This window comes from Ranitomeya variabilis, chromosome 1, assembly GCF_051348905.1.
Source record: "Ranitomeya variabilis isolate aRanVar5 chromosome 1, aRanVar5.hap1, whole genome shotgun sequence".
In the NCBI taxonomy this organism is placed as follows: Eukaryota; Metazoa; Chordata; class Amphibia; order Anura; family Dendrobatidae; genus Ranitomeya; species Ranitomeya variabilis.
The window spans coordinates 1,061,206,408-1,061,233,597 of record NC_135232.1 but is presented as its reverse complement, the minus strand read 5'-3'; the positions used below and the strand labels follow the sequence as shown (position 1 = coordinate 1,061,233,597).

The window sequence follows — 27,190 nt, the reverse complement described above, 5'->3', positions numbered from 1 at the left end:
GAGGATACAACTTCATTTTCTCTCTATATTCGCACTTTCAGTATGCCAGCCAGGAGGGATTAAAAGACTATGTACCTGCATACTACCACTATATCTGAAGGCAAATAGCATTTTTGTCGCTAACAGGTACCCTTCAACTCCTTAACGACCTATGACGTATAGATATGTCATCGGTCATGTCCCTACCTTTCAGGCGGGCTCCGGTGCTGAGCCCGCATCTTTCCCAGTACATGACAGCTGATTTGATCAGCTGTTATGTGCCTCTAACAGCTGCGGGTGGAATTGCGATCCACCCGCGACTGTCAACATGTTAAATGCCGCTGTCAATCTCTGACAGCGGCATTTAACTTGCGCAAGCCAGATGCGCGTCATATAAGACATGCCCATCATTTGTATCTGCAAACTCATAATGACCTGGAGAATCATGATGGCGGTCAGTTTTAGCATTTAGTTAACATGGTAAAAAAAATAAAAATTGTGAAATTGCACTTTTTTTTTGCAATTTCACCGCACTTGGAATTTTTTTCCCATACACTATATGGTAAAATCAATGGTGTTGTTCAAAAGCACATACAAGTCCACACATGGCCATTTTGAGGGAAAAATAAAAATATGGCTCTGGGAAGAAGGGGAACAAAAAACAAAAACGGAAAGTCGTCAAGAGGTTAACACAGAAATAAAGTACAGTGCTATTTTCACTGTAGGATAATTATGGTTAATATCGTGCACACATTCAAATCTGGTTTCTAAAGAAAGGAAGTATTAACAGTTACTTAAGATGAATCTTGACTCTCCTCATCATCATGCATCTGAGGTCCTATGGGACTTAGAAAAAGTGTGGGTAGCCATAAAAGCTATGAAAGAGATCAAATGTAATCTTCAATTAACATATCAAGACACCTTCCATCAAAGTGATGTGAGAGTTGGAAACTTTGCAGGAGGCTACGGTGTCCTCTACCTTCTAAAACTCTCGTAGACTTGAGGGAATTTTGGAGACAACGCGCTCTTATGAGAGCACATCACGGCTGTGAACAAACAATGTCATTATCATAATTTAAATGCAATCTAAAATGAGGATAAAGAAGGAGAAATGTAGTCAGTAATTACAAGGTAGGTGAATGTTAGAGCGTAAGGATGAGGATGTCTAATCTTCAGTGATTTCGCATAAGACTTGGTACAAAGACACTTTTAGGATTAACCCCCCGGCCAAAGGCAAAAAATAATTGTTGGCTAATGAGGTCATAACTGAGAACTAAAGTTGTTAATGTCTCCAATAACACAGGCAGGTGAGTATTGTTTTTATTTTTTATCAACTTTTTCCCAATTAACTGAAATCATGGACAATCCCTTTAACTTTTGGGCTCCCCTAAGACAGTATAATAGTTCTGTTATGCTAGAAAAAAATAGAAATTAAAGTGAATATTATATCTGCTACGAAAACCAAAATTCCAGTCAACCATTACCATGAAAGGCGATATGATGTACCAGCATTAACCCCAAAAGCACATTCGGGAGAAGCATTGTGAGGAAATCCCTGTCACTGAGCGACTGTCGGCAGTGCAGTAGAGCAGAGAACTCCAACAACAATGCCGTTTGGTTAAAAACAGCCAATTACCAAGGTTCTCCTCCTCACAACGATAGTCACTCCTGTCCTTTCAAGTTGGATGCAAACCTATTATTCTACACCTGATGACAATGCTGCTCTAAAAGACCTCTATGCACTGCAGCACCTGGGAGGTGCACTACATTTACATACATGCACCAAAATTCATAGTGATTGGACCATGGAGGGTGTTGGTGGTCAGGAATACAGAGGAGGCTAAGGATCTGTAAGAACATCGTCACGCCTCACTGTGCGGTCATAAAAGAATCAAGTAGATTATCTATTAAAGGGCTGCGCAAACATATTAATGGTTTGGTGTGTGTGTGTGTGTGTTAGGCCAGTCTCACACGTCCAGATATTTCCGGTACCGGAAGAAACGGTCCCGGAAGAAACGGTCCTGGAGCTATCGGTGTCCGTGTGTGCACGTAGGCCCTCCGTGTGCTATCCGTGTGTCTGTGTTTATTGTCTGTGTGCTGTCCGTGTCAGTGTTTTGAAACAGTTTGTTTCAATTTTAACCCTATGACTTTTAAAAACGCACATGGATGGCATCCGTGTGCGGTACGTGTTTACATGCACCCACTGACTTGTATGGGTCCGTGTGATCCGTGCGCTCCCATGAACACTGACATGCCTCCGTGTTTTGCACACGGACACACGGTCCGTAAAAACACGCTGACATCTGCAGAGACACATTTATGTTAATGTGTCTACTACGTGAGTCAGTATCTCCGGTACGTGAGGAAACTGTCACCACACGTACCGGAGCCACTGACGTGTGAAACCGGCCTAAAGGTGTAAAAGATTCTGAAAGGTTCCCATTAATAGTTAAATTACTTCCCCTGGATCATCACTGATATGAAGCAGTGTCATGATCCACCCCATCCTTGTCCTGGATAATATCGGATCAGATGGTAACAAACATACTAGATCAATTCGTTATTACATGTAAGCCATTTTGTCGTCAGGAGCAAGCTAGCAGAAGACTTCCCATGCCCAATATCAATATAATACATGAAAATAAGACAAAAATAGACAATTTGAGTCTTACGGAAAGGTAATCTTTAACAGTGAACAATAGTTTTATTTCACCCATGATATAATCGACATCCTGGTTGACATTTTTGCCCAACAGAACAGATCTGTAGTTCTACTCATGATATTTCATCCATACACAATCTTTCTTTCAAAGGACAGTCCCAGAAATATCTTTTGTCCCTTGCCTGGTATCCTCGAACAGGTATGGTCAGTTTAAATAAATGTAACAGCCGATAAGTACGAATAGGAAACTGTCAGCAGGTCTTTGCTATGTAATCTGAGAGCAACATGATATAGAAGAAGAGAGTCTAATTCCAGTGAAGTGTCACTTACTGGGCTGTTCTAATTTCAATAAAATAGGTGTTTTCTCAGCAGGAGCTTATCACTATAGGACTAGCTGCCTCGTGCCCGCTAGTCCAACCACATCTCCACCACTGAGTTAGCATTCTGTACATTATACCCCAAAAAACCTGCCAATTAGTGGTGAAGAATCCTATGTAAAAACATAGAGATACTGATTTGGCTTTTATCCTAAGTCATATTGCACGACTCGTTAAAGGGTTGATTGTGACTTGTAGGATCGCTACTTCCAACAGGTGGCGCTGTAGAGTTTAAGTCCGCTTTTTCTCTGAAGAGGCAATTTGCATATGTAAAAACAGACAGTTTGTGCAATAAAAATGCTGCTAACAAAAGCAAAAACTGAATTCTCACATTTTAATTGTATCCTAGATAGTAGATTTGTCAGTACATTACCTCAGAAGGTTGATCTATAGGTTGCGGCATAATCAACTGATTGTGATGTTGAAGAACAGTCTTCAAATAGTCTAATACTGTCTGGCACGGCACTGTATAAAAGACAAAGAAAAGTCAGCAGCTGCCATCTAAACCAACAAATAATAAAAAGCATGAAAGTGTGAAACAAAAATATCACTTTTCTTCAAGAACATTGTTGTGACTGGCAATCTTCTGAAGGCTACAGGTGTAGGTAATGAAACTTTTCTGTATCCCTTAAAGTAAAGGAGGTAATAATCTTAAACAAATGTAATTCCCGGTAAAAGTCTGCATTTCAATTTTATTCTCATTTACTAATGAAATGCAAATGAGGTCATTATAACCTTAATTAGATTCATTCCAGATGGTTAATGTTTTGAGACTGAGCATGAAGTTAAAGTCACTCTTAAATCTGACCTTAGTGACATATTTCCATGGTTTCACGACAAGTGGCGGTTTCTTCTAAGGCCACCATGAGATTTGCAGACAATGTCAATATTTCATAAAACGCAGTTTGGTGAAAGTCAAAAAAGTACTAAACTTTCTTTCAATGATATTCTCATATCTTCCATGAATATTGGAACAATATAAGCTTTATGCATTCCTACGCATTACAATAAAACAATGGGTTTCCAATTACCGTAGATCAGTCACAAGTTAATGAAACATGTTCCCCATGACTGCAATTCCAGCTCATGCTGTTGATATTGACATCATTCAGATATTTGGACATCGCTATAAATGACCCACATTTTATATCAGTCTTTGTAAGAGTCACAGCCGTGACCGAGCTACAGGGGGACATAATGTACCCAATATAATATGATCACCGGTTGTGTAAACTGGTTATCTATTCATTTTTCAATTTTAGTCTTTTTCTGGTCACAAATGACCCCCATTGTTCTTGGCATTACACCAAGATATACCTCAAAGGGAACCCGTCATCAAGATGTTATACCCCAAACTAGCGGTAGGTATGTAACGGCACTTTAATGTTGATTAAAACCTTACCCTTGTCTAAATCAGTTTTGCCTCTCTCGTTACTCCCCGCCACCTCCTGTCGCTGATTGACAGGTCACTCCTGTTTTAGTGACCTAAAGTCCCAGCCAGAGATGTGAGCCAGAGACAGGAGAAGAGACTGAAGGAGAAACAGGAGCGGTAGACACTACCAAGAAGTCAAGGGATGGATGTGAGTTAAAAGATCCTTTATTCATACAACGCGTTTCGAAATCAGGTAGATTCCTTCTTCTGAAACACGTTGTGTGAATAAAGAATCTTTTTGCGCACATCCAGCCTGTATCTTCTTCGTTTGGGATTACCGATCCTGTTTCTCTTCCCACCCGGTGTGGATCAGAGGATGGAGAAGGAGCTCATCCATTTCCCTACGATCAACGAAGTTGTGCCAGGTCACAATTCACCCAGGTGAGCGAACACCTCTATCTGTCCTTTTACTCCCACTTTGTGGTAACATACTTGGGAGCCCCACTTTCTATTTTCATGACATAGTCCGAGACATGATGCAGGCAGGGAACAGGGAGAGAGGCAAGAAAGCTGAAAGTGAAATGTCCGATCCAGCTGCACGTGCAACTCATTAGCATACAATGTCAACGAAGGATTTCTCTAAAATTGAAAAACAGATTTCTACATGCAAGTTAAGAATTTAATCAGGATTAAAGCGCATTTACGTACATGCTGTTGGTTTGGGGTATAAAATAGACATCCCTTAAAAGGGTTCTCACATTAGAAATAACCCATGTATGTGCCAACTCAGGAAACCCTTCCTCAAACCATTATTTTTCCCTGTATAAAAAAGCAGCCTGTACTCACCTCTGGTGCTGACGCAGGGTCTTCTGGGACTCGCATGATGTTGGTAAGCCACTTGAGCCCTGCACCAAATTAGCTGCTACTACACTCTCACATCCTTTGGACGTACCTTACATTCAGAGGGGGTCTGAAAGCAGCAGCTCTCACTTCTTCTGAGTGTCAATTTTGTCTGAAATAAGTGATAGTAAAGTAGCTGCTATTGGCCGCAGGACTCAAGTATAGTGATCAGCAAGTGTACTCGTTGCTCAGGTTTTCCCGAGCACGCTCGGGTGTCCTCCGAGTATTTATGACTGCTCGGAGATTTAGTTTTCATCCCGGCAGCTGAATGATTTACAGCTACTAGCCTGCTTGATTACATGTGGGGATTCCCTAGCAACCAGGCAACCCCCACATGTACTCAGCCTGGCTAGTAGCTGTAAATCATTCAGCTGCTGAGATGAAAACTAAATCTCCGAGCACTAAAAAATACTCGGAGGACACCAGAGTGTGCTCTGGAAAACCCGAGCAACGGGTACACTCGCTCATCACTACTCAAGTGGCATAACAACATCATGTGAGTCCCGGGAGCCCTGGCATCAACATCGCTGGAACAAAGCTGGCACAGGAGATGAGTGCAGGCAGTTTTTATTTTACAAAGTGGAATATAGCAATTGGGACAACCCCTTTAATACTCACCTTGCCACTCACCTTAGTCCTTTTTCTTCTCCCCTTTCCCAGTTGGGGACATCCTTTATAGCCTCTATTGTCCAGGCCAGGATTTATGGCATGTTAAGACCTCTGATGTCACTGTTTACACAGCGCACAGAGACATCGGAGGCCTAGTTGTGCCAGAAGTTCCAGCCTGAAGAAGCTAAAGAGAATGCGCATTACTGCGGTAGGAGAAAATAATATATGAAAAGGACTGGATGGTGGGCTGTGGGAACAGCAGGACAGGTGATTGGCGAGTATTTCTATTTTAACCTTTTGTCTGGCCTTCTTTAGCTCAGAAAAATGGTGGCCGCAGCTGGTCACCATTTTGATGATTACGCACGCTGCGAATTACAAAAAAAAGATCTTTGTAAAATTTGATGGCTTCTGCTCAAAATTTATGTAAAGGGGTTCTTCCAACAGAAATCAGAAAATAGTTTATTTTTTGATCATCTGCTATCAAGTCCAAGTATTACATATCCAGTAAATATGTATATATAGAGAGAGAGAGAGGGAGAGAGAGGCAGAGAGTGAGAGAGAGAGAGAGAGAGGGAGAAAGAGAGAGGGAGACAGAGAGAGAGAGAGGGAGACAGAGAGAGAGGGAGACAGAGAGAGGGAGAGAGACAGAGAGAGAGACAGAGAGAGGGAGAGCGACAGAGAGAGAGGGAGACAGAGAGAGAGAGGGAGACAGAGAGAGGGAGAGAAAGAGAGAGAGAGGGAGACAGAGAGAGAAAGAGAGAGAGAGTAAACCAACAAATGTTTTACTGAAGTCATTAAAATAATAAATTATTCAGATTTCCAGTATGCTGTTCTGCTATCCAGTGTTTTGGATATTTAGCTTCACAGTTAAAAGGTTATAAGAAATAATAATTTGAAGATACCTAGTAACAAAAAGGAGGCTGCTTTTTATTCTGAGATCAGGGTTTCACAGACACCCCAAAATATATATTTGTCAACACAGTAATGATGCTAGTAAAATTTTAATGTTCTTTTTGTTGTATGATGAACGCCATAAAAATACCAGAAAGAATGGTGGAATTATTAGGCTCTTTCCCTTCAATCTATGAAAAAAATTATAGCAAAAAAAAATAAAATAAAAAACAGGATTAAGGCCAGAGGTTGAATTAAATAAAGACTCATACGTATTACTATACGAGACTTCTACACTCAGGCGCAGGATGGTTCTTAACCCATTACTTGCCAAATTAAAATTTTTACAAGTACGGATTTTTCAGAAAAGGGTGTCCCAATATTCAATTAAAAATGACAATGACATGATTTCCTATTTTGAAAACATTCATTTTACAAACACTACACAAAAAATTGGACCTAATTATAAAAATTATAAAATCTTAGTTGCTAGAAGCTAAAGATTAGGCTTCCCCAAAAAAGGACATTGGTAGATAATGGGTTAAATTAGGCAGCAGATCCCCAGTAAAATCTGAGCCACAAGGGGAAGGACTTTCCTCTGCTGCCTTCACTAACCCAACCTCTCTGGTCACCTGCTCTCTGGCAAGCACCGAAGATGGGATGAGATAAGATGAAAAGACAAACGCAAAAATGGCAGAACGGAGCAAGTCAACTGTTTATTCTGTGCCTTGGAATAGAGTAGGTTTTCTTGCAGTCCCATGTAAAGCCACAGATCTTAAAACTTCACGACACCATAATACATAATCATCTGTGACGTTACAGAGCACTGCAGGTAACCCCGATTGCTGATAGACTGAGTTCTTCTACACCGTGAGATTAGCATGTGCCGCGATTCATCATGTGCGATTTTTCTTTTAAATCACTTTTTTTTTCTTGTGACAGTCGCTGACATTTTTAAGCCAAATTTATCAAAATGCAACATGGAATTTTAAGCAAAATAAATTTTATTTTGTCTTTAACTGATTCTGGACCACCCACAGATGATAAACATCCAGGAGGCAGTGTGCTTCTGTAGTGATATTCTAAAATATCACTGCAATGTAGAGCAAGTGCACTGCATGACATCAAGCACCTGCAGGAGCCGGGGCCGGGACCCGGACGTCAGATATTGCCATAGAGAAAGCAGGGACGGTCAGTTATGTCTCTACTTTCCTATACACAGTCCTGAACAAGTGCTGAGTATTCAGTATTAGGAAGTGCTGACAGGGATTACTCCTCCAGACCCAATGATCATGTGATTGCTGGGTGTGATATGGTGTGTGGGGTATCGTTCTGTCTATGTTCATATTTTTACTGATTTTAGGAGTATTGTTCTGTTGCTCTGTATCATTTTGCGTATTCCCCATCTTGTCTAGAGTCGTAATTATCAATACAGAAACTGGACCATATCCAGTATACAGGAGAGAGCCACAGATCTGGGCCTGAACTACCAGGGACTGACTAACGAGTCCTTAATTGATCTCCTGGTGTGTGCTAGCCAGAGCACCTCCTCCCAGGTGTCCAACGAAGTGGTTGGTGTGGTACGAAGAAGAGATGGCGGCTCTGGGTTCAGGCGTCTCTCAGGAGTATAAGGAGGAGGCTGCTGGTCAAGCACAGCAGAGACAAGAAGCAATAAAGCCCGAAAGAGGGAGTAATGTGAATTGGAGTATAAACCCAAAGATTCGGGAGCCTGTACAGATCACCCGGATGGACTTCACACCATTTGATGAGGTTTCTGGAGATGTTGAGAGGCTGTTCAAGGACTTTGAGCAGATGTATGCCATGATGGGAGGTGCCCCTCTCTGGCTGGATGCGTTTATTAGTGGGACGCCTGAACAGAAGCGTGGCGAAGGCTTACTGAACCACTGACTCACCGCGAAACTGGGATTATAATATTGTAAAATGGACTATCCTGAATTACCATGCCATCACCCCAGACTCATACAGGGCCCAGTTGCAAGACTTCCCATGTACCACGGAGGGATTGATTAGGATGTCCCAAGCATGTCGGAGATGGCTGTAAGCGAAAAACATCTTCACTGTGGAAATGTTATACAGGCGTTCCTTATAGAACAATTTCTTGCCAAGTGCCCCTCAGATTATGGCAATGGGTCCGGGAGCGAACGCTGTGCACCTTGGATACAGCTGTAGTCCTGGCCGTTGAAGCCCTATTTATCCAACCGCAATGGAGGAAGCTTCTTAACAATAAACCACAGCCTACTCCTGCGCCCCGGCCCCCACCGGTGATATCTGCCCCTCCACCTAGCCATAGGCCGATGAGAACCACGCCTCACAATCCTGGGACCCAGCAGTTCTGACCATGACCTGGGGGAATCACAGAGAGATGTTATGGGTGCAGGCAACATGTTCACCTGCAATCCTGCAGTCCCTCAAGGACTCGGATGGAGCCCTAAGCACCTTGTCCAGTGCATCTTGTGCACTACATCCTGCCTGAGAAACAGTTAACCCCCCACCAGAGGGAACTACCGACCCCTACACCATAGATACCCCTTCTGGAGTGTACTGCCTCCGGCCTTTGTTCCCAAGCTACCCAGAGCAAGGGCAATGCCACCTGCAGGATGTCTTAATTGATGGATTCAAATTGTTGGGATTTAGAGACATGGGGCATTCCTGACTATCACTGACCACCGTGTGGTTTGACCCGAGGCAATTCACCAGGGAATTCCCACTGTCTTGGTGGTGGGTACCCACAAAAATATACAGTGAGTTCCTATGCGTTTGGGGAAAAACAGGGCTGGATTGGAGTTATGGGAGGACTTCTCACAGATATCCTCCTTGGAAACGACATTGGGGAGTTACAGTGACATTTTGTGGGAGCTGTCACCCAACTGCAGGCCATTTAAGCACCACGACATCCGGACTTCACCTTGGAATAACCACCATGACCCCCATCAGAGTTGGTAAGCAATCCATCCCCTGCTACTACATTGGGAGAGTCTTGGGATAGAGAGGAGTTTAAAAGAGAAACAGAGGGTGACACTACCTTGGCAGGCAACCCTTAGGCTAAAGGCAGAAACTGGGCATGTGGAAGATAATAGGGATAGCTTCACCCGAGAAAAGGGATTTGTATTATCGCGTAACAAAGATCAGTGACAAGAACATTCCTGATGCAGCGACCAGGAAACTCATTGTCCCTCAGAAGAACAGGGCACAGCTACTCAAACTGGCCTATGACAAGCCCTTGGCTGGGCATCAAGGGAGGAAAAGGACTGAAAAGAGACTGACCCAAAGTTTTACTGGCCTGGCATCTCGCAGTCGGTAGCCTATTATTGCTGCACCTGCGATGTGTGCCAGCAGATGGGGCATCCAGGAGCTCGACATAAGGTACCGCAGCAACACCTGCCCATAAATTGAAGAACGATTTCAATGTGTAGAAGTGGACGTCATAAGACCTCTGGCCCACCTTAGCTAGTCAGGGAAAAAATACATCCTGACAGTGGTGGACTATGCCACTCGGTATTCTGAAGCCATGGCCCTGTCCAGTATTACAGCAATAAAGGTAGTCAAGGCTCTTGTTACCATCTTTACCTAGGTAGTGTTCCCCAGTGAAATATTATTGGATCAAGGGACTCATTTCATTTCAGACCTGCTGCAGTCCCTCTAGCATACATGTGGTATTCGAGCCATTCGCACCACTCCATACTACCAGCAGACCAACGGACTATATGAACGCTTTAATGGAACCCCAAAAAATATGCTGCAGGCTTTTGTTGACTTGGAAAAGCACTGGGAAAAATACCTGCCACTCTCCTCTTCGCCTATAGGGAGGTTCTCCAAGAGTCTACAGGGCTCTCTCCCCTCAAACTACTGGGAGGGAGGTATCTCAGACAGTGGAACACCCAATATTCCCTATGTTCTACATTTCCGATACCATTTCGTCCAGCTAGCTACCTTGGCTAAGGAACACCAGTGAATGGCCCAGTCCAAGCAAAAGACCTGGTATGACCATAATGCCAGGACCAAAGAATTTATGGAAGGACAACAGGCGAGCATGATTATTGCTTCCCCTGCCAATAAGCTTCAAGCAACATGAGATGGTCCTTATCAGGTTGTCAGGAAAATTAACTAACTACATCATTGCTCTGGACCCTAGTGGTCGACGACAGAAGACCTTAAACATCAACATGCTGAAAGAATATCATGACTGATCTCCGCCTGTTCTAGACGTCTGCCACGCCCCTAGTGATACCTCAGAGGAAGAGTATCTTCCCGATCTTCTCCAGGTGGCCCAAGCGGGAGCATCCCTGGAACAAGTGCCCCTGGGTTCACATTTATCGGATATACAAAAGAAAAATATTTTTTCCCTACTAAGACAGAGGGCTTCTGCTTTCTCAAAGCCAGGGCGGACTACTCTCACCAGCCACCATGTGGAAACCTGAGGACAACATCCCATTCAGCAGGCTGCCTACCGTGTTCCAGAGGCTGTTCAAAGAATGATACTGTAAATAACAAACTGGAGGAGATGAAACAACTGGGGGTTATTCAGTCATCTCAGCTCCTGAGCCTCTCCTGTCGTCCTGGTCCCCAAGAAGGATGGTACAACACGTTTCTGCGTTGATTACCGGAGATTAAATGATGCCACCAAAAGTGATACTTACCCCATGCCCAGGATTGATCTATTGGATCGGCTTGCTAGCGCCCAATTTGTAACCACATTAGACTTGAGCAAGGGGTACTGGCAGACACCCATAACGGAGGATGCTCGGAAGCGCTCGGCCTTCATTACTGCATTTGGCCTTTTTGAGTTCCTCAGAATGTCCTTCGGGGTGAAAAATGCTCCCTTTTTACAGACTGGTAGATTGACAGTTAGAATAAAGTACTTTGCCTGTGCTTACTTGGATGACATTGACATTTTCAGCACAACCTGACTGCAACACTGTACCCTGACTGCAGAACTGACCGTTCGCATTTTAAATGCCATTTTGGGATGGCTGAGGTGTAGTATCTCTGGTATAGAGTAGGGAATGGGACCCTAGGGCCTGAGCATGTCAAAATGGAAGCCATTAGCAACTGGTGTAGACCCCAAACTAAGAAGTAGGTACTTGCGTTTTTGGGAGCTGCTGATTACTATCAAAAATTTGTTTCTAATTTCGCATCTTGGCCAATCCCCTAACTGACCTGACCCGCAAGAGCAAGCCTAGGAATGTGACATGGATGAAGACTGTATGCCAGGATGCCTTTTCAGAATTGAAGACCACCCTCATCACTGCTCCTGTCTTGGTCACTCCTGACTATAAGCGCAGGTTCCTCGATGCATCCACCTTCGGGATTGGGGAAGTTCTTAGCCAGGTGAATGCCGCTGGGGAGGAATATTCTGTTGCTTTTGCCAGTCAGAAACTACTGAATCTGGAAGTTGCTTATGCCACCATTAACAAGGAGTGCCTTGCCATTGAATGGGCACTAAAAAAATTGCCTTACTTGTAAGGCAGAGACTTTACAATTGTTACCTTCCACAACCCCCTCACATAGCTGAACAGCATATCAGGGGACAATAGAGCTTTGTCCTTACAACCTTAAAGCTTCTCCATCCAATACAAACGGGAAAGCCAACACCAGAATGCTGATGGACTGTCCCGACAAGAAGAACCATAGACATCCTCAGGCCGACCTACCCTACCGCTGTACAAGGAACTATAAACAGTTGTGCAATGTGGACTAAAATGAGGTGGCCAGAGGTCTGTGTAAACCTCATGGTGTGCTCACTTATTAAAAGGGGGAGAGGCTGTGATGGTGTCAGGGTTATCAATCTATGTTCATATTTTTACTGATTTTAGGAGTATATTCCCGGTCTTGTCTAGAGTTGTAATTACCTTACAAAAGGTCCGATAATTGAATTAGCTCAGTTACCTGAATGTGTCCATGCCCTTTGATGAACCCCTGCTGACTTTTCCTAACTGTCCTTTCATGATCCCTGTCGTCCAAATGCCACAAATCACCCCCTGCAGTGCCTTGATCTCTCAGGCCCAGTTCCCAGGTTTTGGGAGATTGAAAACCGTCCAACCTGTCTCACTACCTCTAGATATAAGGAGGGGGCCTGAGGAGGACATGGAGACCAGTAAGATATATCCTATGTGTTATGCTGATGCTAAGGCCAGCACCCCAGAGAGACTTGGAGAAACCCCTATCACCCTGGAAAATACTGCTGGAGGAGCACTATACAGAGAAGTATCAGGTGCAGCACTACCATATCGATCTCTAAGCTGAGGATTGTGACTCTTATATCGCGGGGCATTTATCCTGTTACTGGACTGTATCCGTGTTCATGGACTAAATATCCTCTGTGTGGTGGATTGTTTTATGGACTTTTCGGTTTGCATGTAATAAAGGTTTTTGGGACTGTTCACTCATCTCTCACTCTGATGATTGTGTGATACCAATGTAGGACTCCTGGGTGTAGAGAAAGAGGAGGAGCTGCTGGGTCACATAAGACCCAGATCAGTACTGTAGTGCAACCAGAAGGCTGGATTTCCCCTGTAACTGGGGTTAATACGGTATATAAGCCACAGTTACAGAGGAAATCAGATAAAAAATAAAAAGTATTTAATTCCCCCAAAGTTTTTAATGACCTTATAGGGGGAGGTGAGGTAGTTAACAATGTGTGAAATAAATGAAAATTATGGTAAAGAGCAAGAAGAAAGTAAATAAAAAAGCAATGACCAATCCAAATTGGTATTACTAGCAGCGCCCAGATCAGGGAAAAAAGAGGGGTCGAATATATGCAAATTGTGGATGGAATTTGCCTGAAAATGATGCTGTGTGTACATACCTTTACATGGCATTTTTTTCAATGGAATACTATGAAATAGGAAAACCCTGTAATCACATTATCTCTTAATTAAACTGAAAATAAGAACATAACACAAACTTATAATGTTTATCAGCGCATTTTGTTCTGCAGGACTATCAAAATGGAAGGAATATAATTGCAATCCACAATTTGGAGCACAACCCATGGTCAGAGAATATGAAAATGTATGGTATATTGTGATCTGCTGGAATTACAGATGTCTGCTGATGTGCCCTACTTTTCCCTGGTGACATGACAAATTTTTTGAGCTTCGTGCATGTGACGATCAATAGAGCATTGCAGTGCTATCAGAGTTCAATATAAAACCTGGAATGTTCCACTCATCAATTTCCTGAGCATTTGAGAAAAGCAACACAATGAAAATCCATAGGTAACAGGAGAATAACAGTCTTAATAACATATCAGGGTTATTGTTTGTGGAATCAAATGTCTACAGCCAGAAACACTAAGCTGCAGGATGACAGCTCCATCCGAAAATGCATAGGTTGAATAATACTATTCTATCAAATCTTTATATCAAAATCTGAAATGAAAGAACAGATTTCTTAAAGAGAACAATGAAAGCATGATTTTGCATGTTGAAGTAAAGGTATGACCATAATGGTGGTGTTATACAGATTAAATAGCTACTGTAAGGCCGGGGTCACACTTGCGTGTGTAATGCGAGAAACTCGCATGAGTCTCTTGCATCAATACCCGGCACTGCCGCCGGCACTCGGGATTGGAGTGTGCGGCTGCATGTATTTCTACCCCGGCCTTAGTGAAGAAATCCGCTTCCTGGTTATTCTTTAATCAGCATTTGAAGTTTGGGTGTAATAAGCTTTTGGTGCACAGGGGTGGGACTGTGGGTAGGATCTTCAGCTCCTGCCCCAGCCATTCCACCTGCCTTTGGTGTCTGTATCTGCCTCCTGTTTGAAAGTTCTCCCAAGCGCTATTCTTGCACAGATTGATCTCCCGATGGTCTTCAATAAAATGGCAACGGTGGCGTCGCATGCGCAGATGGACCACGGCTATCTTCAGTTTGAGACTTATGCGCAATGGTTAGTCGAGATCTCAAGTTGCCCATGAGCCGCCACAGGCACCATTTTATTGAAGACTACAAGGAGATCAATCTGGGCAAGTACAACTAGCGTTTAGGACAATGCCAGCACAAACTTCCAAAGAAAAGTCAAATACAGACACCAGAAGCTTGCGGAGGGGCCACTGCAGGATCTGAAGACCTTACCCACAGTCCTTCTCTTATTCACTGAAGGCTTATTACACCCAAACTTCAAATGCTGATTTATGAACAACAACCATGCAAATTTCTTCACTAAACCTATCTAGTTAATCTGGATAATAGCGCCATTATAGTCAAGCCTTTACTTTGATTTGCAAAATGATCAAACGCTTACATCGTCTTGTAAGGGTACATGTATCTATTTATTTTTGTATTTTGTTAAGTGGGTTGTCCACTTCCAGGAAAAGACGCCATAAACTTTGTAAAATACCAAAAATAACACAGAAATGTTTTGGTTACAGCGGAGATGTCTCATCAACAGCGCATCACCGTTCTAGCCAATCTAGTTTCTCCACTGAGCTCAGTGGCGTGTGACATCTACCTTGGCAGAGACGCTGAGCTCAGTGACTTAGCTAGACTAGTGACAGAGTCTAGAAGGGTGAGTACCTGCTGACTTTATTTTACACAATTTGGCGCCTACTTTCCTGAAAGTGGAGAACTCTTTTAAGGAATTGACTAAAACACCACCTTGATATTGGGCAACATTTCTAATTAATGCAAGATAATCATAATAACAGATAATGAAAGCTGTAGAATACCTGGTATACTTTCTAATTTCCTTCTGAGCTCCTCATTCTCTTGCTGTAGACAGATAACTTCTTGTTCCAATTCCTGACACCTGGGACAGTAACCTTCTTCTTCTTCATCATCATCTTCTTCTGGAAGAGTTGATGAAGATGGGTGACCATGTGATTCCGAGGTTGCAGGAGACGCCCATCCACCCATCGTGTGTACCGGAGAAGATGAAAGAACATCCATGTCTGTCAAGTGACCATAATCACTCGAAGATGAGGTATTACGAGCAGGAAAGCTGCCGGCCAATAGGTAGTTTTGGAGTGAATCTGTGAAGACCCGTAAAAACGCTGACGTCTGTTGCTTTTTTTGTATGTACTGCATTTCTACGTCTGGTTTGTTGGTCGATTGGCCGTGAAAGGCTTTACTAAATTGACATTGCTCCGACCTCTCACTGTAACCGTTATTTTCCTGTTTCACACATGACACCAGAGACTGAGAAGGCTTGGAGTCCAAAAGTTTCCCCCCACAGTTCAACAGGCCGAGTACTCTGCTACACTGCTGGGCAAAGGCATCAAGAATCATTCGGCTCTCTGCAAACACAGAACAAAAATAGTAACAAAAACAGTACAAAAGCATCAGGAATAAAAAGACTGCATGGGCCCAATCCCTCGTTAACGAAGAGAATTACCCATTATTCAGTCTGACAGGAAAAACAAGCTTTCACTGCAATGTAAAGTTAATTGCTCATGTTCCTATTGATTTGCATAATTAACAATGACATGTATTAAAAGCAAGAAAGTCTACATGTACCACATCTTAACCGCTTTCATAAAAAAAACAACAACTGAGTTCTTTCAAAAATGTTCAATACATTGGATAGGAAAGAACAGGAATGATCAAAAATAATATCAAGTGTCACAAAAGTAAAATCCTGGACCCCAAACTCAGATACTGTAAAGTGTGGTTTTCAGATACGCATCTCAAATTACCTTTTACTTTGATCTCCTCCAGGTCACAATTTTATGTAGACAGTAGATGCGCGGAGTCTAAACGAAAAGGGGTTAAGGCTTCATTTAGACAGTGCGTATGGAAGCCGACTGCACGACTTCATGGTTGACAGCCGACTTCATGGATGCACACACTTCTCTGCACACAGAACAATCGGTAATTGATCATTCTGTGCGTACAGAATATCACTGTTCTCCGGTAGCACAATGACCTGTTTACAAAAGACAGTGTGCTGCCGAGAACGATGATTTTCAAAAAAGCTATAAAACCATTTTGAATTGTCGAATGAGCATTTTGCTTGTTTGTTGGGTGATTGTCAGACAGTTAGACAGGAAGATTATCGGCCCGTGTAGATGTACTCTTGATCTCACCTTAGATACATTTGCTGTACAATTTAGTACATATACTGTATGTGTAAAGTTGAGTAACCAGCATTACATTAGCATCATATACCAGACCTGGTCAATGATCATGTCAAGCATGGCCTTCTGAAACTTTGACATTATATGTTGGAATAGGGGGCACTTGACTTATGAGTCTTGAGAAACATTGACCTAGAAGAACCTGACCAGCCGTAGTCACACCTATAAGACAAAGGGGCTGACTTTTATGACTGAAAACTCACATAAACGCTTTGAAAAGTCTTCCATTTTTTGCACGAGTAGTTCAAAAACGTTGCAACGTTTTGTGTTTTCAGCCAGTTTGAAGCAGTTCCGTCAAAATAGCGTGAGCTGGGGAGGAGTCAGGGCAGGATTGGGTGTGGCTATGCAAGCCCATGAAATTCATCAAACATGCCAGTGCCTCTAATTCCAGAAATGTGACTCGTCTCGGTCTATGATTGGAATTGCATGTCTGGTGAGGGGCGCGCCACTAAAAAGATGTGCCGACTTCATTAAGTTGCGTGAGATTCTTAACGAATAAGGAGCATTGTACTCACTCCAGCGAGCCCTTAATTCTTAATGAATCAGCCACATAGTTCATCATAAATGTGAATAACTATTGTGGCTGAGGCTTCCATATTTCTCCTGGTTATTGTCATGATCCAGACCGGGTATTGAGTCCTGTCTTCCCCTTTTTCCGGTCTGGTCATGCCGGGGGTTTACTTTCTCAGCCTCAGTTTCGTCTCAAGTTTGCTATTTATCCCCGCTGTGTCCTGCAGACCATGTCAGTTATAGTTTCTGCCTACGGTGTGAGTAGCTGACTCTGTTTGCCTTGATTTGTCCTGCTGCTTGCTTACTGAACCCGTGTCTGTTTATCCCATCTTCCTTTTTCGACTCTGTGCTCCCCTTTCATGTATTGACTCACTGGTTTTGACTCGGCTTGGACCCTGACCTGCTGTTTTGTCTGTCTTTGGCATATCTGCTCCTGACTGGTACTGACCCATTTGGCTTGTTATTGACTCTGTGTTTGCTTATTCCCTTTGTACTGCGCTACAGTCTTATTTTGACCCAGCTTGCTTTGACTATTCTGCTGCCACCTAGTGGTGGCCTCGCCGCTGCATTGCAGGTCTGGTCCTGCTGTGTGCAGTCCTCCCTCCACTCTATTGCCACCTAGTGGAACTTGCAATTACCTGCATTATAGCGGCGTGAGTTATGATGAATTAATGATTTCATTCAATTTACACTTATTAAAAATATTAATGATTTTTTTTTGTCTGTGACTGCACTGCTTGTGTCATATCTTCATCTCAAGGCTCTACCCATGTGTTTTGTTGGTGCCCTCATTATCTGTCTCATTCATGTCTTTAATAGGATTGTCCAGTCATGATTTTAGCTTATTTCTGAAATACTCTAAAAAAAAAAATCATACTCACCATACTGATCCCCCAAAGCTCTAGCTCAGATGCTTCCAGGACCACCAATGGTCCTTGTACTTCTTGCTCCAGAAATAATGTCCTGACATGGGTATGAGAGCACTGCAGCCAATCACTGTCTGCAGCCGTGACAAGCTACAGTTAGTGATTGGCCGTAGCAGTGACGTATTTCTGTTGGAATATACCGTAATCATTGAAGCATAAAATACATAGATTGGGAACCAGGTAAAGTACATAAATTGGGAACAAGGAAACATCCAATCGAATGGTGCACTTGGGACCCCATTTCTGGTGATTGTGAGGGGTCAGACCATCAGTGGCCTAGCAGTTAGCATCTATCCTGTGGATAGGTGATATCTTGTTATAATAGGAATGCCATTTTAACCCTTTCTCTTGAACAACATGCAACATTCATTACTCAACAGGGGGCGACAGAGAGCACAGGAAAACCTCTCTCAATGTTCCATCCCAAAGTAAGGAAGTGACATTCAGAATAAAATAAGTATAAAACCCAGTTAATATCTCTTTTTTTTACTTGTTTAGGTTTTAACAATATCTTCATTCATGTTTAGACCCAAAGAGCTGAACACTATATCCTCAGTGAGACAGTAACATATATTTATCTCCGAGACATATTTACATGTAAAAGCTTTTGTATGTAAATCTGCCAGACGCACCGCACAGAAGTAATTGCTTTCCTTTGCACTGGGCTTTCTCTGTACAATCTGCATTGGAAAACATACACTTTACATATTCTGTACATTACTTCAAGAGTTTTCCTTTGATACTTCTACAAGCAAAAATAGGCATAGGCATAAAATGTATTTGCGGGTTAGTGACAGAGCAAGGAGCATGTTTTATGCTTGGAAAATCCATTCTTATTCTTCCACTCCTTTATGATATTTGTAAATGTTTGATTTATGCTAGGTCGCAACTGTAGGAGAGGCGCAAGAGCCGCCCGCCTTAATAATGCAAGGCTCAGTAAATGGCAAATATCACAGAGCTCTTCTATTATTGGCATCAATCTTTTTTAAATATTTGATATTAGAAATGTAACACAGCATTACTGGTATCAATATTATTACAGTAGTGTTCGTTCTGTAATCAATTTAAAGGCTTTGGACACACTGACATGGAAACAATTCTTGTATATATGGTAATGGCTTCTTTGGCTAATAAAATAGCATTAAATTTAAGACCTCAATCTTCATTCATTCATTTATTTTCAGACCCTCTGAGAAGCAGGTCGTACTTTGATCCAAGTTACAAATTTTTCTCAAAGAGTGTCCCTCCCAGTAATATAGGCAGGGGGCTGCTGTTTTCATTAAACTCCTATTTAATCCTTTTCCATAACCTGCTTTCTCTGCCCTCCCTGAGACTCTAGATCCTTTCTCCCGTCTATATATAATGACCTCCTTCCCCTGCTTTGATCTCTAACTCTAATTAATAGAATGGAGAGCAGAGACAACTGAGAGAACCAGGATGAATTTCTAACATTTTTTTTTGCAAAAGCACTAGCCAGAGAAACGATTTACAAACACTTCCACAGCAGCAAATTGCTAGGAAATTTTCAAGGAAAACTTTTTAGAAAGTTAGTTAACTTTGCATTCAGGAAGCAAATTAACAACTTACAAAAAAAAAAAAAAAAACAGTACAAAGGTGTACACAGCTAAGTGATATTAGCATGTCATATACTAATCTCCATCGCTAAACGAAGTCATCACTTTAAGATTCAACCACTAGGACGCCTACTGAGCCTGAAGATGAAGGGGCCAAGAATTGAGACCCCCATAGATCATAAAGTGATGGTATTTTGTAGTGATTTTATATGAGATGGAATATCGAAAAGTGCTAAAAAATATGCTTATAAAACTCCTAAAACATGAGCCATTGCTGAAGCGTCCTCTGCTTGAAAAAACGATGTTTTTAGCCACAGAAAAGGTGCAGTGTGAACATACCCTTAGACTAGAGACTGTAGCGTGCAGTGGATTTAGCACAGTGGTTCTTGCTGGTTGATAAAACTGGCACATCTTTACAGCCTATTCTAACTTTATATTTCTCCAATGTGTCAGCATTTAAGAAGAAATAGATGCTCAACTAAAAGCTGCACACAGCGCTATGAATGTGGACAATTTGCTATAATTATTAGACACTTTAAAATGTTCCTAGCACAGTTACAGTATATTTTTCTAAATAGTACTGCACAATCTACAGTAAATTAACTTATTGCTTTTTATAACTTCATTTTGACACAGAGTGTCATGCACTCTATGGTATGTGACATTTTACTTCTTACACTCATCTACAGTTTCCATTGCTCCAAACAGTAATAAAAGACTTATCTTGGCATTAATATTGGGAAATAACCTGAACTAACCTCCTATAAAGGGAATCTGTCAGTAGAATCCACCCTCCTAAGCTGTTTCTATGGACATGTAGACCAAAAGAAGCTGGATAAAGTGATACCTTGAGATCTGTGAGCCGATGTCTTATTCCAGAGAAAGCCACATTTTTCTTATACCTTAATGATCTGTTAAGATCTATGGGCCGGATATAGATCTCCCTGAGAATCTGCCGCCAGAGATTATTTTAAATGAAAAGGGACATTACCAGTGAGAGACATGTAGATCTGGAGAGTAGACTGTCAGTCATTACATGTCTCACACTTTTTATTGCAGATATGAAGGTATCATTTTATTCAAGTTCCTTTGACTTACAGACCCATATAGACGGCTTAGGGGGGACCATCCTACTGACAGATGCCCTTTAATTGATAAAATATTGTGTGATCTGGAAAAGTGATTCCCCAGTTTATTTATGCAGGAAGGAGACCCCAAATAGCTTTATTGAAACTTTTACAAACCGCAAACAGAACTTCTTATGGCTTCCTTTCAAAAATGGCTCTATTTTTGCCACTCTATCATAAATGGTCAGTTTTGTGGAGTATAGAACTAACAGTTGTCCTGTGGACAGATTTTCCCACCTGAGCTGTGGATCTCAGCAGCTCCTCCAGAGTGACTATGGGCCTCACTCAGCTTAGGTGGATGGCCATGTATTTGTATATTTGCAGTTGTGACACATTTCTCCCATTTTTGGATGATGGATTGAACAGTGCTCCATGTGATGTTCACAGCTTGGGTTATTTTTTATAACCTAACCCAGCTTTTTCTACTGCACTACTTTATCCCTGACCTGTCTGGTGTGTTCCTTGGTTTTCATGATGCTGTTTGATCCCTAATGTTGTCAAAAAAACTTCTGAGGCCTTCACAAAAGCAGCTGTAGTTATACTGAGAATAAATTACTCACAAGTGGACTCAATTTACTAAACTATTTGACTTCTGGAGGCAATTGGTCACTCAGGATTTTATTTAGGGGTATCAGACTACAGGCGGGCTGAATACAAATGCACGCCACAATTTTCAGAATTATATTTTTCAAATAATTAGGAAACCATGTATCGTTTCCTTTACACTTCACAAATATTTGCTACTTTGTGTTGGTATATCAAATAAAATCCATTTAAAATATCAATAAAATACATAAAGACGATATATTACAAGTCTGCTCCAATTCTATGGCATAAAATTCTAGATTACGGTATGAAAAGAGTAAAATATAAAAGTAGGGGAAAATGAATTTTAAGACTTGCTTTCTATGTAACCTACAGACAAGCACAGAAAGCTCTAACACCGATAATTACTGGTCTAGTAACAGAACCCATTAGATAAAATGCAGATATCATAGGTTACCTGCAAATAATTAACGCGCCGAGCATTTCGCTCTTTAAACCTATGGTAATTATACGTGTAATTATTGCCAGAGCCAAAGTTAACCAACGTATTTTTATACCTGTATAATATTTCTGCTACTGACTAAAGAACAAAGACAGCAGTTAATTAGATGTGCAGAACTAGACAATTTAATTTGCATTATACCAAAGTTTTATGTTGCTCAAGCAATTAAGGATCCATTTTGCAGAACATGAAACAGTAAATGGAGCGCAAGCCTCTCCCAGCAGCTCAGCGACCACCAATACAGTATATACAGTGAGACGGTATGTCGGCTTTATAGCGCACAGAATGTGGTGGACACCGATGCCGCAGGACAACAGTTTGATAGGGAAGTCCCATCCCCGTTATGTGCTAAGGTGAGACCATTGTCTCCACTCTCTGGCTGTGGATTCATGTTTTCCTCTAATATCAGGCCAGACAAGATAAAATCTGCAATGCCTCTTCTGGTTGGTTATACCCTACTCACATGTACTGTCCGACAAGCAATGGACACAGTCTAGAATAGGAAGCTAAGGAGTAGTAGTGTCTGGGCAGTGGATCCCAACTCTTCAAACCTTGAGAGCCACCTTCAAATCTGAGAAATGGTCGCGAGCCACATTCAGGCAAGGAAACCCACAGTAGTGACACTCAGAGCCCACTATTACAGGTATGATGACATCCAAAGCTTCCCCACAGAAACCATACTGAGACCTTGTGCCCATACAGGCAGAACCATTATATCAAAGGGTTCCCGCTTTAACCTCATTTGGAATTCTTCAAGATTCTTTCTAACAAATAGTATCCTATTTCTGTTTCTAGATTACTATACTTATTTCTTTCCCCCTCACCCTCCGTAAGTATATACACATCCAGATCTTCTCTTCTGTGAGGGGCTACGCATAAAAGTCAACATCTGGAGACCTTCTCTTCATAGCTGATTGCTAATGCACCAAGATGGAAGATAACCGCAAGCCACACATCTTGGGCTACAGGTTGTGGACCCCTGGTTTTGGGCAAAATAAGTATTATTTGCCCCCCTAACCCATGGACCACTCAAAGTCCCTTCAACTCGTCCAAAATGTAACCTTATGTCTCAAGCACGTGATGTATTTTAAGAAAACACCAATATAATTATGGGTTACTAGATGGTAGCCCGATTCTAACGCATCGAGTATTCTAGAATATGTATGTAGTTTATTTATGAAGATTTTAGAATAATACATTGAATACACAGGATTCGGCCGACCGCGACCAATTAGCGAAGCGTGGTTCAAATCCCACGCCAATTTGCGGCCGGACTGCGCCTGTTGCTGATTGTTCGCGGCTGGCCATGCAGTATATAACAGCCCACGTAGTAAATAGCACAGCCACGTAGTATATTGCACAGTCACGTAGTATCTAGCACAGCCATGTAGTATATAGCACAGCCCATGGAGTATATAGCACAGCCACGTAGTATATAGCACAGCCCACGGAGTGTATAACAGCCCACATAGCATATAACACAGCCACGTAGTTTATAACAGCCCACGTAGCATATAACACAGCTCACGTAGTAAATAACAGCCCACGCACGTAGTATATAACACAGCCCACGTAGTGTATAACACAGCCCACGTAGTGTATAACACAGCCCACATAGTGTATAACACAGGCCACGTAGTATAACACAGGCCACGTAGTGTATAACACAGCCCATGTAGTATATTGCACAACCCACGTAGTATATAGCACAGCCCACGCAGTATATTGCACAGCCCACATAGTACATTGCACAGCCCATGTAGTATATTGCACAGCCCATGTAGTATATAGCACAGCCACGTAGTATATTGCACAGCCCACATAGTATATTGCACAGCCCACGTAGTATATAGCACAGCCAACACTGTATATTGCACAACCCACGTAGTACATTGCACAGCCCACATAGTATATTGCACAGCCCACGTAGTATATAGCACAGCCCACGTAGTATATTGCACAGCCCACGTAGTATATTGCACAGCCACGTAGTACATTGCACAGTCCACGTAGTATATTGCACAGCCCACATAGTATATAGCACAGCCCACGCAGTATATTGCACAGCCCATGTAGTATATTGCAGCCACATAGTACATTACACAGCCCACGTGGTATATTGCACAGCCCACGTAGTATATAGCACAGCCCACGTAGTATATTGCACAGCCTACGTAGTATATTGCACAGCCACGTAGTATATTGCACAGCCCACGTAGTATATTGCACAGCCCATGCAGTACATTGCACAGCCCACGTAGTACATTGCACAGCCCACGTAGTATATTGCACAGCCCACGTATTATATTGCACAGCCCACGTAGTATATTGCACAGCCCACGTATTATATTGCACAGCCCACGAAGTATATTGCACAGCCCACGTAGTATATTGCACAGCCCACATATTATATTGCACAGCCCACGCAGTATATTGCACAGCCCACATAGTATATTGCACAGCTCACGCAGTATATAGCAATGTGGGCATCATATCCCTGTTAAAAAAAAGAATTAAAATAAAAAATAGTTATATACTCACCTTCCGTTGACCCTGGATCCAGGCGAAGCGGTTACCGATGCTCCTCGGGCGCTCCGGTCTCAAGAGTGCATTGCGGTCTCGCGAGACCGCTACATCATCATCTCGCGAGACCGCAATGCATGGAGTGGTCACCGGAGCGTCGCAAGGAGCGGGAAAGGCCGGTTCTGATCCGAGGGGCCGACGGACGGTGAGTATGTAACGATTTTTTACTTTTTTTATTATTTTTAACATTAGATCTTTTAACTATTGATGCCGCATAGGCAGCATCAATAGTAAAAAGTTGGTCACACAGGGTTAATAGCAGCGGTAACGGAGTGCGTTACCCGCGGCATAACGCGGTCCGTTACCGCTGCCATTAACACTGTGTGAGCGCTGACTAGAGGGGATTATGGAGCGGGCACTGACTGCGGGGAGGAAGGAGCGGCCATTTTGCCGCCGGACTGTGCCCGTCGCTGATTGGTCGTGGCCGCTTTGCCGCGACCAATGAGCGACTTGGATTTCCGTGACACACAGAGGCCGAAACCAATGAATATCCATGACAGAAAGACAGACAGAAAGACGGAAGTGACCCTTAGACAATTATATAGTAGATTCTCACGTTTTTGGCAGACTTGATGTAAGTTTTGGTAAAACATAGCCGGGCTTGTGTTTTCATTGTAAGAAAAATATTTCAGTCTTGCCACTGTACTCACAGGTCAGACATATGAAGAAAACGGGAAATTGTTGTCACAAATATTTCAGTCTTGCCACTGTACTCACAGGTCAGACATAAGAAGAAAACGGGAAATTGTTCTCACATGCAGTATACAACTGATTCTTGCCAGAAATTTCTGCAGCTCCTTTAATGTTGCTGTACGCCTCTTGGCAGCCTCTCAACCTTTTTTTCTTGTCTTTTCATCAATGTTTGAGGGACATCCAGTCCCAGGTAATGTCACATGGGCCAAATATAAGCCACTTCTTTATGACCATACTAGCTGAAGAGCCCGGCGTTGCCTGGGCATAGTAACTAACTGTGGTTAGTTACAGCACCTCACTTCTCTCATTTTCCCATCATGCCTCTCATTTTCCCCCTCACATCTCATTTTCCCCTTCACATCTCATTTTTGCCCCTCACTCATTTTCCCCCCACTCCTCTCATTTTCCCCTCAACTCTCATTTCCCCCTCACTCCTCTCATTTCCCCCCTCACTCCTCTCATTTCCCCCCTAACACCTGTAATTTTTACCTCACACCTGTCATTTTCCCCTCAGTATATACCTGTATGTCATTTCCCTGTATATAGTATATACCTGTATGTCATCTCCTCCAATATATACTTGTATGTCATCTTCCCTGTATATAGTATATACCTGTATATCATCTCCTCCTGTATATACTTGTATGTCATCTTCCCCGTATATAGTATATACCTGTATGTCATCTCCCCGTATAGAGTATACACTTGTGTCATCTCCTCCTGTATATAGTATATACCTGTGTGTTATCTCCTCCTGTATATAGTATATACCTGTGTGTCATCTCCTGCTGTATATACCTGTATGTCATCTCTTCCTGTACATAGTATATGCCTGTATGTCATCTCCTCCTGTATATAGTATATACCTGTATGTCATCTCCTCCTGTATATACTTGTATGTCATCTTCCCTGTATATAGTATATACCTGTATGTCATCTCCCCTGTATACAGTATATACCTGTATGTTATACCTGTGTTATCTCCTCCTGTATATACCTGTATGTCATCTCCTCCTGTATACAGTATATACCTGTATGTCATCTCCTCCTGTGTATAGTATATACCTGTATGTCATCTCCTCCTGTATATAATTGTATGTCATCTTCCCTGTATATAGTATACACCTGTATGTCATCTCCTCCTGTATATTGTATATACCTGTATGTGATCTCCTCCTGCATACAGTATATAACTGTATGTCATCTCCTCCTGTGTATAGTATATACCTGTATGTCATCTCCTCCTGTATATACTTGTACGTCATCTCCTCCTGTATATAGTATATACCTGTATCTCCTTCTGTATATAGTATATAACTGTATGTCATCTCCTGTATATAGTGTATACCTGTATGTCATCTCCGCTGTATATAGTATATACCCGTATGTCATTGTAACGGGGTCTACCAAGCTGGGGTACCTCTTTCAGTACCACCCCGTGTTTCAGGAGGTCCACTTTGCTTTGGCTGGAGTCTGAATGAAGGACGCTGGCTGGAATTCCTTGATTACATGAGAGCATATAAAAGCTGACTGCTTCTCCACGTATTTCCAGTCTCACAACACTTTATTCACAGGACACAAAATATATTACACAGATACAGAGGTCAGGCCAATAGAAAAGCAGCAGGCCAGACATACATTACAATAGCAGTAGGGGGCCGGAGCCTGCCGATATTTACTGTGGGAATTACAAAGGTGGGGGGAGGACAGAAGGGGAATATCTTGTCCCCTCTGCCCAGGGGGGCAGCCTGTGGGCTGATGCATCTCACATGGAACCTATTATTCATACATATAACTGCACAACATATTCTGGGTGCTGAGTGGTTCCGTAACACGGCTTCCCTTT

At 42.4% G+C, this 27,190-nt stretch overlaps 1 protein-coding gene across 2 annotated transcripts in view; it reads right to left on the bottom strand.

Moving 5' to 3' along the window:
* BEND4 (BEN domain containing 4) overlaps positions 1-27,190 on the bottom strand; it is a 209,763-nt gene that overhangs the window by 120,452 nt on the left and 62,121 nt on the right. For both annotated transcript variants that reach the window (XM_077279839.1, XM_077279838.1), the window contains exons 3-4: positions 15,477-16,043; positions 3,392-3,483 (exon numbers count right to left, since the gene is read on the bottom strand). In XM_077279839.1, the coding sequence (XP_077135954.1) occupies positions 3,392-3,483; positions 15,477-16,043 (659 nt within the window). The remainder of the gene's footprint in view (positions 1-3,391; positions 3,484-15,476; positions 16,044-27,190) is intronic.